This window comes from Myxocyprinus asiaticus, chromosome 50 (genome assembly GCF_019703515.2).
Source record: "Myxocyprinus asiaticus isolate MX2 ecotype Aquarium Trade chromosome 50, UBuf_Myxa_2, whole genome shotgun sequence".
NCBI lineage: Eukaryota > Metazoa > Chordata > Actinopteri > Cypriniformes > Catostomidae > Myxocyprinus > Myxocyprinus asiaticus.
Genome location: NC_059393.1, coordinates 972,372 through 984,904, shown reverse-complemented (window position 1 = coordinate 984,904; position 12,533 = coordinate 972,372). Strand labels below are relative to the sequence as shown.

At 38.1% G+C, this 12,533-nt stretch overlaps 1 protein-coding gene across 12 annotated transcripts in view; it reads left to right on the top strand.

Moving 5' to 3' along the window:
- The window catches only part of LOC127438686 (arf-GAP with coiled-coil, ANK repeat and PH domain-containing protein 2-like), a 100,327-nt gene extending 89,073 nt beyond the window's left edge, over positions 1 to 11,254 (top strand). For 8 of the 12 annotated variants that reach the window (XR_007896790.1, XR_007896794.1, XR_007896792.1 and 5 more), the window contains 4 exons: positions 5,459 to 5,568; positions 5,727 to 5,837; positions 6,174 to 9,330; positions 9,464 to 11,254. Coding sequence is in view for 4 of the 12 variants with exons in the window: in XM_051694455.1 (XP_051550415.1) it covers positions 5,459 to 5,568; positions 5,727 to 5,837; positions 6,174 to 6,235; positions 9,464 to 9,543 (363 nt within the window). In the remaining 8 variants the exon portion in view is untranslated. Of the gene's footprint in view, positions 1 to 1,076; positions 1,115 to 5,458; positions 5,569 to 5,726; positions 5,838 to 6,173; positions 9,331 to 9,463 lie in introns of those variants that run through there. The other 4 variants (XM_051694455.1, XM_051694451.1, XM_051694454.1 and 1 more) reach the window with 2 other exon arrangements.
- The last annotated feature ends 1,279 nt before the right edge of the window (positions 11,255 to 12,533 follow it).

Genomic DNA, 12,533 nt, shown 5'->3' with positions numbered 1-12,533 from the left:
GTTTTAGCACCCAAAGCAACCTGAAATGTTGAAAGTTGACTACATGGCACATCTGGATATATAGCAGGTTATAACCCTCTTCTTCATCATTTGGTTATCATTTGATTTGTTTATTACAGTTTACTGCCTGCTTTCCACAGGCTGTAACAGTGCAACGTTAATTGTGTCAGGCAAATAAATCGCTATAATAATCTTTAAAAAGCCTAATTTACATAAAAAGGAGGTTTGTTTGCGCTGGGAAAAAATGGCACTAACTTAATTATGCATGACGCAGCTCTTTACTAGTGCATTTTGTACATTTTGGAAAGTTGTTTCTATATGACAGTTGGAGGGGTGGGATTGAAAAATTAGAGGGCTTAGTGACATTTTGCAGGCAGAGCAAGTTATTACATTTTGATGAAACTGTACTGTATATCTTATTTTATGTACAGTACATATGAGGGATGTGATACTGTTCAAATAAGTTTCATTACATTTGTATTGAACAGATTCTGGTACAGTGTTAGCATCAGATCAGAAACCATTGCATTCGCCCATTAATGATAATTATTTTGAATGAATCTTACTGCAATTTTATTAACTGTTTTATTGAAGATATTTTTATATATTTTTTTTTTGTTTTGTTCAAATAAATGAAGTTCTTACAGAAATATCAGTAACAAAGGTTAGAGGGAAGAGATTTAAAAAACTAAGAGGGCTTAGTGATGTCAGCAGAAAAGGAAAGTCATTTCAGAGTTGGAGCAAATTAATACATTTTGATGTAAGATTAAAAAGACAAACATTTTATTTGGAAAAGTGTGTTAGTGTAACATCAAGTTTATGGGTCATTGACAAATAAGGTTGTCCGTGATTGTCAAAATGGAAGTCTAGTTGAAAACACGTGTCAAGTTAGGAGTAATGTAATCTTTGTGTCCATGTTACACATAATTTTTACCAATATCTAGAAAAATACAATTAATGACTTAAAAAATGTCAAGTGGCGTAACTATCAAGTAAAAGATATTAAAATACTTCTTTGTTATAGCTTAATTATAAATGTAAAAAATTTTCGAACATGTTTTTCAACTCCTTTCCAGAACATGTAAAGAGATAAACACCTTTTACGCAAAGCCAGGTAAGGACTTTTTACATAGGAAAGTAAATAAATAACCACAGTAATTACATCTGGGATGAATAACCAGACCTAGAAAAGTAGCCCCACTGCTAAAAGGGGGATTTTTAAGTCACCAATAAAAAGTTTTTTCAGGGTTACTCCATTTGACCTGAACAAAATGTGCCTTTTCATAAAAATTATATTTTTGAGGGTCTAAAGTGGTCCTTTCTGTTATGTTTGTTTTGTAAAATTACAACTTAATTTGTACCTACGTTGGTTACACCACCTGATTTGATGGAAAAAAGTTTTTCAAATATTATTAGTACAACTCCAATTCCAAAAAAGTTATGACAGTATGAAAAATGCTAAAACAAAAAGGAGTGATTTGTAAATTATATTCACCCTTTGTTATACTGAAAGCACTACAACTACACTTCCCTATCTGTAACTCACTCGACGTAGTGTCGATGTAGTGACACTAGGGGTCGCTCTTGGGAGCCCTAAACACCTCTGATCTTTGAGAAAAGGCCAATGGGAATTGGCGAGTGAAATTTGCATGCCACTCCCCCGGACATACGGGTATAAAAGGAGCTGGCTCACAACCACTCATTCAGATTTTTTCTTTGGAGCCGAGCGGTGTTGATCAGCGAGTTCCACTGCTGTTCCATTCACCTCGCGAGTATATGCTGTTGGATATACGGCGCATCGCAGCGGTTTTCTCCCCTTTATGCACAATTAGTGCAGAGTACGCCCGTGGGCGCTTCGACAGCTGAGAAAGTATATATTCTGATAAAGAGTATATTTTCCTCTAAAAGAGTGCGCACTGATGGAGAGCATCTTTTTAAAGATGCCTTCCGTCTGTGTCTAGTTCCTGGATGCGGTCGCTACCTCTCCTCCTCTGATGGCCACAATCGCTGCCTCACATGTCTGGGCCAGCGTTCGCGGATGGTTCATGTTCTCACTGCGAGAGTATGACCATGTCAACATTGCGGTCACTGTTTTCCTTCTTTCGGGGGAAAGCAACTCCAGCCGCAAAACACCACCACCTGGCAGAATCGCCCGAGACTCCCGTCTAAGGCCTGTAAGGCTACGTTGTCTCTGACGGCCAAGGCTTACAGTGCCGCTGGACAGGCCGCCTCCGCCCTGCATGCCATGGCCCTCCTGCAAGTACACCAGGCCAAGGCATTGAAAGTGCTGCATGAGGGTAGTTCTGACCTGGGAGAGATGCAGGAGCTGCGCTCAGCAACCGACCTTGCCCTACGGGCAATGAAGGTCACGGTGCTGGCTCTCAGGCAGGCAATGTCCACCTTGGTGGTCCAGGAGCACTACCTATGGCTTAACCTGGTTGAGATGAAAGACGTCGACATGGTCCGCTTTCTCGACGCCACCATCTCCCAGACCGGCCTATTCGGCGACACCATTGAGGACTTTGCCCAGCAGTTTTCAGCAGTTAAGAAGCAGATGGAGGCCATCCAACATATCCTGCCCCGGCGTGGTTCAAGGTCAGGTGGCTCCGCCACAGCCCGAGCCAACCACTCGGCCCCGGCCTCCAAGCGTCCCTGAGACTGATGACCCAGTGATGAAGAGACCCGCTGGAACCCCGAAGGTGGTGCACAGGCCACTCCATCCCCCGGTGGAGGGCTGGGAGGAGAATAATTTGTTCCCTTTTGTTTTGATTTTGCTGCATGCCCAAGGGGCTGCGCGATCCTTCTGTAGAAGGACGCAATAGAGCCTGTCCCTCCAGCCGAGATGAAGAAGGGGTTCTACAGCCCCTACTTCATCGTGCCAAAGAAAGGCGGTGGGTTGCGGCCAATCTTGGACCTGCGAGTGCTGAACCGGGCCCTGCCCAGACTCCCGTTCAGGATGCTGACTCTGAAGCGCATTCTGTCATGCGTCCAGCATCAAGATTGGTTCGTGGCAGTAGACCTGAAGGACGTGTACTTCCATGTCTCGGTTTTACCTCGGCACAGACCCTTTCTTCAGTTTGCTTTCGAGGGCCAGGCATATCAGTACAAGGTCCTCCCATTCGGTCTGTCCCTGTTGCCTCGCGTCTTTACGAAAGTCGCAGAGGCAGCCCTTGCCTTGCTAAGGGAGGTGGACATCTGCCTGGTGTCTCACTCTCGAGGTCTGTTGTGTGCGCACAGGGACCTGGTGCTCGGGCACCTCAGCTGGTTGGGGCTTCGGGTCAGCTGGGCAAAGAGCAAGCTCTCCCTGGTTCAGAGCATCTCTTTTCTCGGGATGGAGTTAGCCTCGGTCACTATGATAGCGCGCCTCACAAAGGAGCGTGCGCAGTTGGTGCTGAACTGCCTGAAGTCGTTCAGGTGGAGAACAGCGGTCCCACTGAAACCATTTCAGAGGCTCCTGGGGCATATGGCATCCTCGGCGGTGGTTATGCTGCTCGGGTTGATGCATATGAGACTGCTTCAGCACTGGCTTCAGACTCGAGTCCCGAGATGGGTATGGCGCCGCGACACGCATCGTGTGGCTATCACGGCGATCTGCTGCCACATGTTCAGTCCTTGGACGGACCTTGCATTTCTGCGGGCAGGGGTTCCCTTAGAGCAAGTGTCCAGGCATGTCGATGTTAACAACCCATGTCTCCTGGACAGGGCCGCGACTGCATTGGCACATCAACTGCCTAGAGTTGTTGCCGGTATTGCTGGCACTGCGGAGGCTTCGACCGTTGATTCAGGGCAAGCATGTGTTGGTCCGGATGGACAACACGGCGATGGTACAATATGTAAACCGTCAAGGCGGTTTACGCTTACGTCGCATGTCACAACTCGCCCGCCGTCTCCTCCTCTGGAGTCAGCAGCGACTGCAGTCATTGCGGGCCACTCACATCCCGGGCAACCTCAACCGCGCAGCGGACGTGCTGTCATGGCAGGTGATGCTCAGAGGAGAGTGGAGACTCCACCCCCAGGTGGTCCAGCTGATTTGGAGTCGATTTGACGAAGCACAGGTTTGCTTCCCGGGAATCCTCCCACTGCCCAGTTTGGTACCCCCTTTGTGTACTTTTATCAGCATCAGGTCCAAAAGCCAGTGTCTGTATGGGCCAGGGGTGTGTCAGTGCCCATGGCATGGGTAACTCGCACATCTGTGAGAACACCATGAATGCAGACAGATATGTACAAATTTTGGAGCAGCATATACTGCCATCCAGCACCGTCTTTTCCAGGGACGTCCCTGCATTTTCCAGCAGGACAGCTTCAAACCATATACTGCCTGGATTTCAAGTGCATGGCTGTGTAAGCAGAGAGTGGTGGTGTAGTGGACTAAAGCACTGAACTGGTAGGCAAAAGGTTGTTGGTTCAATCCCCACAGCCACCACCATTGTGTCCTTGAGCAAGGCACTCAACTCCAGGTTGCTCCAGGGGGATTGTCCCTGTAATCAGGGCACTGTAAGTCACTTTGGATAAAAGCGCCTGCCAAATGCATAAATGTAAAATGTAAATGTAGAGTTCAGATGCTAGATTGGCCTGCCTGCAGTCCTGACCTTTCTCCAATTGTGAATGTGTGGTGCATTATAAAGTGTACCATCCGGCAACGAAGACCCCATACAATTATGCAGCTAAAGACCTAAATAATGGATGAATGGGGGAAAATTCACAACTTCACTAACTTGTGTCTTCAGTGCCCAAATGCTTAATAAGTGTTTTTAGAAGAAATGGTGATGTTTCACAGTGGTAAACACTCGACTGTCCCAACTTTTTTGGAGTGTGTTGCAATCATCTGATTTGAAATGACTGTACATAAAAAAAAATACAATGAAATTCATAATGTAAAATCATCATAGTTAAGTCGTAGTGCTTTCAAAATAGCAAAGGGTGAATATAATTTACAAATCACTCCTTTTTGTTTTTATTAGCATTTTTCATGCTCTCCCAACTTTTTCGGAATAGGGGTTGTAGTATTGTAATTATTTTTTGTGTAGAAAATTGTTTCATTGCTTAATTGTTTAAAATAAATAATAATACAGGATTTTTTTTTTCAAACTAATTATATCAGCATTTCTTTAAGAATTTCAGATTTTAATGAGATTTTTTTATTATTATTATTCATTTATTTCTTGTTTTTTTTGTTTTGTTTTTTTCTGTTTCTGGACAGTTACACCACTTAGACATTTTTACATTTAAGCTTCAGAAAAAAACATTAAAATGACTTTGAACTCAGAAATTGAAAACATGTTCATTATAGCCGTGATGTATTCAGGTAAGTATTTTGTGTGAATTGTATTTTGCATGTACTGTATTTTTAACTTATTACTGTAGATCTGGACAAAAATAATAAGCATCATTGACCCTTATGGCAATTTAAGGGAGAGCGTTTGAAAGCATCTCACTATATGTGATGTGTCTCTTTCAGGGATCTCTGGTCACCTGTGAATTTCTTCTGCAAAATTCAGCCAGAGTGAACCAACAAGACAATAGAGGCAGAGGACCATTACATCACGCCACAATTCTGGGCCACACGGGGTTAGTGCTACTCGAGAATACAGTATGATAATAATAATAATAATAATGCCATTTTTGTTACATAAGTCCTACAATTGTTTCTCGTGACTCATCTTGTAAAATTATGAATTTAGGCTTGGTATTAATTACCTTTTTTGTAATCTGCTTTCCCACTGCAGACAAGTGTGTTTATTCCTTAAGCGGGGAGCTAATCAGAATGCAGCAGACATTGAGAATAAAACGCCACTGTCAATCGCAGTCGAGGCAGCTAACGCTGATATTGTCACGCTGTGAGTTGCTATAGATTCTTCTTTACACATCTTGATGCCTTGAGCTTTTTATTTGTCATTAGACAAAGTGCTTAAAAAAATAGTTCATCATTTACTCAATTAAATTCAAACCAGTACGGTCTTCAGAGTTTCTCCTTTTGTGTTCCATGGAAGAAAAAAAGTCTTACAGGTTTGTAAAAACACAAGGTTGAGTAAATAGGACTTAATTAAAATTAGTAGATGAACTATTACTTTAACAATCCTAGTTAACATTTAAAGAATGCTACGAATTGAAATGGTTTTAAAACTAGCTGTTTTTGAACATAAAATATTGAGTCTTTCTGTCTCCCCATGCAGGCTTCGACTGGCAAAGATGAACGAGGAAATGCAGGAATCGGAGGGTCCGTACAGTCAGTCAGGTCAATATAACTCTAACAGCCCTACTGAGATGCAGTACAGGAAGTGTATGGAAGAGTTCATTAGATTACAGCTCAAAGACTCCTAACACATATACTGTACATTACTTGGCCAAAATCACCAAAGCCTGCAGCATATGCACAATATCTGTGAATGTACACTGCTCGAGCTTCAGTTCACCCCCGGATGGGTTGATATAGCCTAGTATTTTAATGTAAAGCATCTTATTTATTAACAGTAGTAGGTCAAAACTGCAATAAATAGTCTTGTAAAAGATTGTAAAGTTGAACACATATGCACCTTATTTACATTTGACTGAATGCAAATACTGGCGGTCTTTGATGGTAGCGTATTGAATACTCTGATTTATGGGTGAATGTATGATTGTTTATGATCATACTGACGCATTCCTGATATTTAAATCTTCATTCAGTGTACTTCAGGGACATGAGACTATCTCAGTAAGTTTTGGATACATTTTTATTACTATTACATTTACAATTATATTGCATTTATGAAAACTAATAATTATTATGAATGCATAACATAGTGTTAACAAAACAGATACAAAACAGAAAGCACTTTTAGCTCAATTGTTTTAGCTTATTTTTACTGAAATATTTTATTTGTATCTACATAACTGAAGTACTTTCAGAATTATCCATTACAAAAGTGCTTAACATAAGAGACATGTTTAGCATGAGTTGTATAATTATTTTAAACATGTTGAATGTTGAGAGACAAAAAAATGATATACAGTATATATTTCTTAATATAATGTGTAATTATGTTTTTAGGTGTAAATATAGGAAAAAGGAAAAACTATAAAACCACAATCTGAAGGTTCAATTATATTACTATATTTATGAATATTATTATATTTTGATAGATTTACAAGTGCCAAATTAAAACTGATTGTAGTCAAGTATGTTTAGCCACTGAGGGGTGTTGTAGAGCAGGATTTTTACACCTAATGCTGTTTGGATCTGGTGAAAGTTCAGCCTGACGCACAAGGTCCTCCTATCTAATTAATTTATTTACTGTTTATTTTCTGAATTTTAATACCATAAACTGTCCTTAAGCATATCATCCTTGTGACATCTGCCTTCTTGAATGTGACAGACATATAATAACATATTCTCAGGTTTAATCTAAATGCAAATGAAACAAAATCCCTTTCTTAAAGATGAAAGGTGCAGTGTATTATTCTGTGTACCGATGCAAATTGTATATAGATGGTCTGTATGTAAAAAGCATAAAACACTATTGTATGTTACTGTAGATTTCTGAGCTGCTGTCTTTCTCTGTTATTCTGTTGCTGTAATGAACTTTGAGATATTTGATCATTTCTGTAAAGTTAAATACTTTAAAGGAACATTCCAGGTTCAATACACAAGTTCTATCGACTTTGTGACGTACTGTTGATTACCACTTAGAATAATTTCAACTCATCCCTCAGTTATTTCAAAGAAATCATCTTGAGACTATACTCTTAAAATTCTATGTAATAGTTCTCGAGTTTCTTTGTGGACTTCCATTGTTAGTGTCTGTCTATTATGTAATATTAATTGTGGTAACATGAGACTAGTGCTATTAAATGCAGACTGACCTTCTCTGTGTAAAGTTGTACCCAATTTTTCAAAGAGATAAACCGGTACCTTTCACACAAACCAGATACGATTTTTTTTTACATTGGAAAATAAACACAGCAATTACTTCTTCTGCCTAGAAAAGTAGCCCCACTGCTAAAAGGACAAGATAGGCAACTGTAACGGCTCAAATAACACATTGTTGGGAGTAACGAGAGTGTTTTTTCAAGCCGTTGGACGTAATGGGCCTCGTACATAAAATGCACTGAACTAATTTGTGTAAACCATTCCTACTTAAGCAAACTGTCCGACTGAATTTATTGCAACGTTTTACATAAGAATATTTTTACGAATGATTTGCACGGAAAGGCATTCTGCTTGGGTAAATTGTTCTTAAAACCATTCTTGCGTGAATTCACATTGAATTGAATGCATCAATTTATGAAAGAATGGTTTCTGAACAGTTTTACACAGAACTTTTTTCTGCTCGTGTAAATTGTTTGTAAAACCATGAATTGTCACATTGCGAATGCGAAAATGTACGTAAAAATGGTTTGTGGAATTTATGCCAAAATTTGTCATGCTCCTGTAAATCATTCTTAAAAGCATCCTTGCGTGAATTCAGATTAAATTCTATGCGACAATTTACACATTTGTTCTGCTTGTGTAAATCAATGCGACAAAAATGGTTGCGTTTGGTCACGTAAATTGTTCATACAACAATGATTACGCTAATTTGCATTGAATTGAATTGACTCTATGATAGGAATGTTTTACAGTTTTACACTGATATTTTTGTGCTTGTTAATTTTCCATAAAACTATTTACCCAAACTGTCTAATTGAATTGAATGCAAAAATGTATGTAAAATGGTTTACCCATTATTTACTTTAATTTGTTCTACTTATGTAAATAATTTGTACAACCATTCTTCCCCAATTTTTCAGTTTAATTTTCAATTCTGTCATGACCTCTTAAAGCAGAAAAAAACAGCGAAATTTTGCACAATACTTAGAGAAAGTTTGTTTTTCATAGAGAATTAAAAAAAAATAATTACATCTTTGATGAAAAACCAAAAGTTAATCTGGCTGAAAAAGCTTACCCACTGTTGAAAGGACAAGTTAGACAACTTTACAGCTCAAATAACACATTTATGTGCTTTAATCAAAAGTTTTCTGCTTTAAATGTTCCAGAATGCTTGCTCCATAGACTTCTTTTTAATTGCATTACTCGAAACATTTTTTTGCTTTAAAAAAACCCTGAAAGACGAGACAAAATGATTTTTTGTGGTAATCAACATTATGTATCGAACCAAGAACATACATTCAGATCTTCACACTAATTTGTTAAATGGTCAGAGAGATCTGATATATAGTCTTCATATACCAGATGTAAATAAATATACTTCATAAGACATAGTTTGTGTCATGTCCGTTTCAACTCATCATTTCCTCCTTTCTCTCCTGCGTTCTGCTAAACTCTTGAGTTTGTCGTCTGAAGTACTGCAGGTATGAGGCTCATCCTTTCTGTGTTGTTTGCCGTTTGGATTCTAGTATGTGATGGTGTGTTTAGCATGCTTGCATGCAGGTAACGCAGGTGCTACTTCCCCTGATAATCACTTATACTGTTTTCTCTTTACAGGAGATGAAACATACAAGGACATTTTCCAAGACTTCACCCAGATGGCATCAAATGACCCAGATAAACTCAACCGCTTCTGAGCACATGAATAAACCTCCAACATTATAGCACACCACGCCAACCTCCTCATAAATGCAGTTTGATATTTACTAGCATTTTTTAAGAAATGTGTATTGGATTGGCTACAGAATATTGGCCATAATACAAAGTATAAAATGTACTCATTGGTTTGTGATATTTCAGTGAATTGTAATAATGTTTTTTTTTTAGTTGAGTAATAATCCTCTGTTTAGTATTACCTGTCAGAATTTAATGCATGAAATGTTTTCATGTATTCAATATCTATGGTAATTTGGGTGAAAAATAATATTGCACTCACACCAGTTAAATATTGACATTTTATTGTAAATTACAGTAAAATATTTCATATAGGTTTTCATTCCAAGCGTTTTTGATATTACTATATATATTGATTCTCAGATGAACAGCGAGAAATGGGAGTGTTCTTTTGAGCCATTGGAGGTCACTCATGAAACGCTGCAAATCGCTCCTGCTTACACAAACGGACGCATTGAATTTTACGTAAGAATATATTTACGAATTATTTGCACAGAAATGTTCTGCTTGTGCATTCTTACGTTAATTCATATTGAATTGAATGTGACAGTTTACACAAGAATGGTTTTGCAAAAGATATACAGGAAATGCATTGTTCAACACCATTCTTACGTGAATCGAACGTTTGTAAACCGCTTTTCTGTAAATTTTTCAGTTAACACAGAAAATCATTCTGCTCCTGTAAATTGTTCGTAAAACTATTTAGTGAATTGTTACATAAATTAAATGCAACAGTTTATGTAAAATTGGATGATTTATAAATGAATTACACGAGCAGAAAAACAAACATTTTGCAGTCTCTCATAAAAACCATTCTTGCATAAATTGTCACATTGCATTAAATGCAACAATTTATGTAAGAATGGTTTTGTGAAAGATTTACACAGAATTCATTGTACTCATGTAAATCACTCATAAATCCGTTCTTATATAAATTGTGCCATTCAATTCAAAGCGAATGGTTTATCAAACTATTTGCAAACACATTTTCTGCTTGTGTTTCATGAAAGATACCCAGATAAGATTTTTGTAAATAGCATCTCAATAGGAATATACTGTAGCTATACTGAGGAGGGTAACATTTATGTTTACCTGTACGTAGTAACACAATTCCTAAAAAACGATACATTTACTGTATGTTTTTGTGCTCTCTGCATGTTTTTATATGCTTAATTGCTGTTCGATGATGTGCCGCTGTTACCGTGCATTTTTTAAAGACATCTTACAAAACTTGTGTGGTATTTTTACATTAGCATGTGAACCCCATCCCAATTCCTTTATATGTGCACACAGTATACAGTGAAACATAATCATACCACAATGTATGGGGTGTAAATTGTGTATATTCTGTACATACATCATCTTGGACTGGTAAGTTTATTTCGTAGTACTTTAAATAGTGTAATAATCTTTTGTGCTGTTTACATTTTTTTTTTTTTTTTTTGCTTTTTATTCAACATTCTGTATTCAAGCAATTTGAGATTTGTATCCACTGCGAATGTTTGACTGAAAATATCTCAAGATATATTATAAATTGTTTTCTCAGAGATTTTAAATAATTATTTTTGACCATAATTATAATTTAATTTAAAGGACTTTATGTACATAAAGTCTCTAACCCTCTTCAGTAGAACTATTCATAAAATAAAATAAAAACACCCCGTTTCGACCCTACATGATCAGATTGTTTGAAGTAATCTACCAGGCAGTGTTTGCAATGTCGAACACGTGCAGGTTAATGTTACATGTGTAGTGTTGTGTCTCGAAAATGCCACAGCCGTTCTGTCGCTCATGCCGGATGACCTCACAGCCCTGCCAGCTCTCTTCTGAGTCACATCTTCACATCAGGATGTTTTGTAAACGTAAAACTCTACCCATTATACTGGTTCAGGAGTTTTATTTATAAAGCATGCCAAATAAATCAGATGGCATAATGTGAAGTGTAGGGTCAAGTCACCTGCATTATGCACAGAGTGAATCAGACTCCACAGAGTCATTCCTCTAAGAACCGTTATGGATGAGAACTGCAGGCTTAAGAAATAAATTATTTTAATAGATTTGATTTCCAAATAGATTTTAAGGTGATTATCAATTAGACATTATGGGACAGGAGAAAAATGTTCAAATGTTTTGGCAAATCAAAATTCTTATACAAATACACATATCCATCTGATTACATAAACCAGTGATTCCCAACATTTTATATAATAGAATCAAGCAAACTTGTGTAGATAAGAAACAGATGTGCTTTAGAAATCAGTTACGCAGACATGAGCTTGAAATACACAAAGGTACCCTGATCCGTGGACAGGTTGTGAATGTAACAAATGACATGTCATTTAATCTTTACTAGGAACCGTGTGCCTGTATTAGGCCTATTTAGACCTAGACTAGTGGTCAAATAGTGTCAACTGCTATCAATTTATAGGAAATCTTTCAGCATTTGAAGAAAATACATTAGGATCAAGCTTAGAGACTCTTATGCTACAACACTGCTGACAAAACTCACAAAACATGAAAAAAAAAAAAAAGCTTTTCGGTTATTATTACTGTTTGACATTATACCTGTTAGACTGTATGGAATGTCAAATTAACTTTGGTGTTGTTCTCAACTATATCAGGTGTAAATTGTGTTCACAGGACAAAGCAATCCAACGGATATAGCATATGGAACCATGGAGGCTGTTCTGTCCCTTTATTTATGAAAGTGTCCAAAAACCTCTCCAAACAAGAATTCATGTGTTTTATTGAGCATTAAAACAGGATAACAGAAAACTATGAATGCAAACATCTGAAAAAATAAAAATAGGGGGGTCATTTCCCCCTAGATTTTCTTTGTGCCCCCTACCACTTAGTTCCAGTTGAACAGTTCAAGGGGTCCCTCTACCCCAGTGCGATGAAGAGACAACCACTTCAACTCTGAAATATCACATCGTAGTACCACATTGTACTT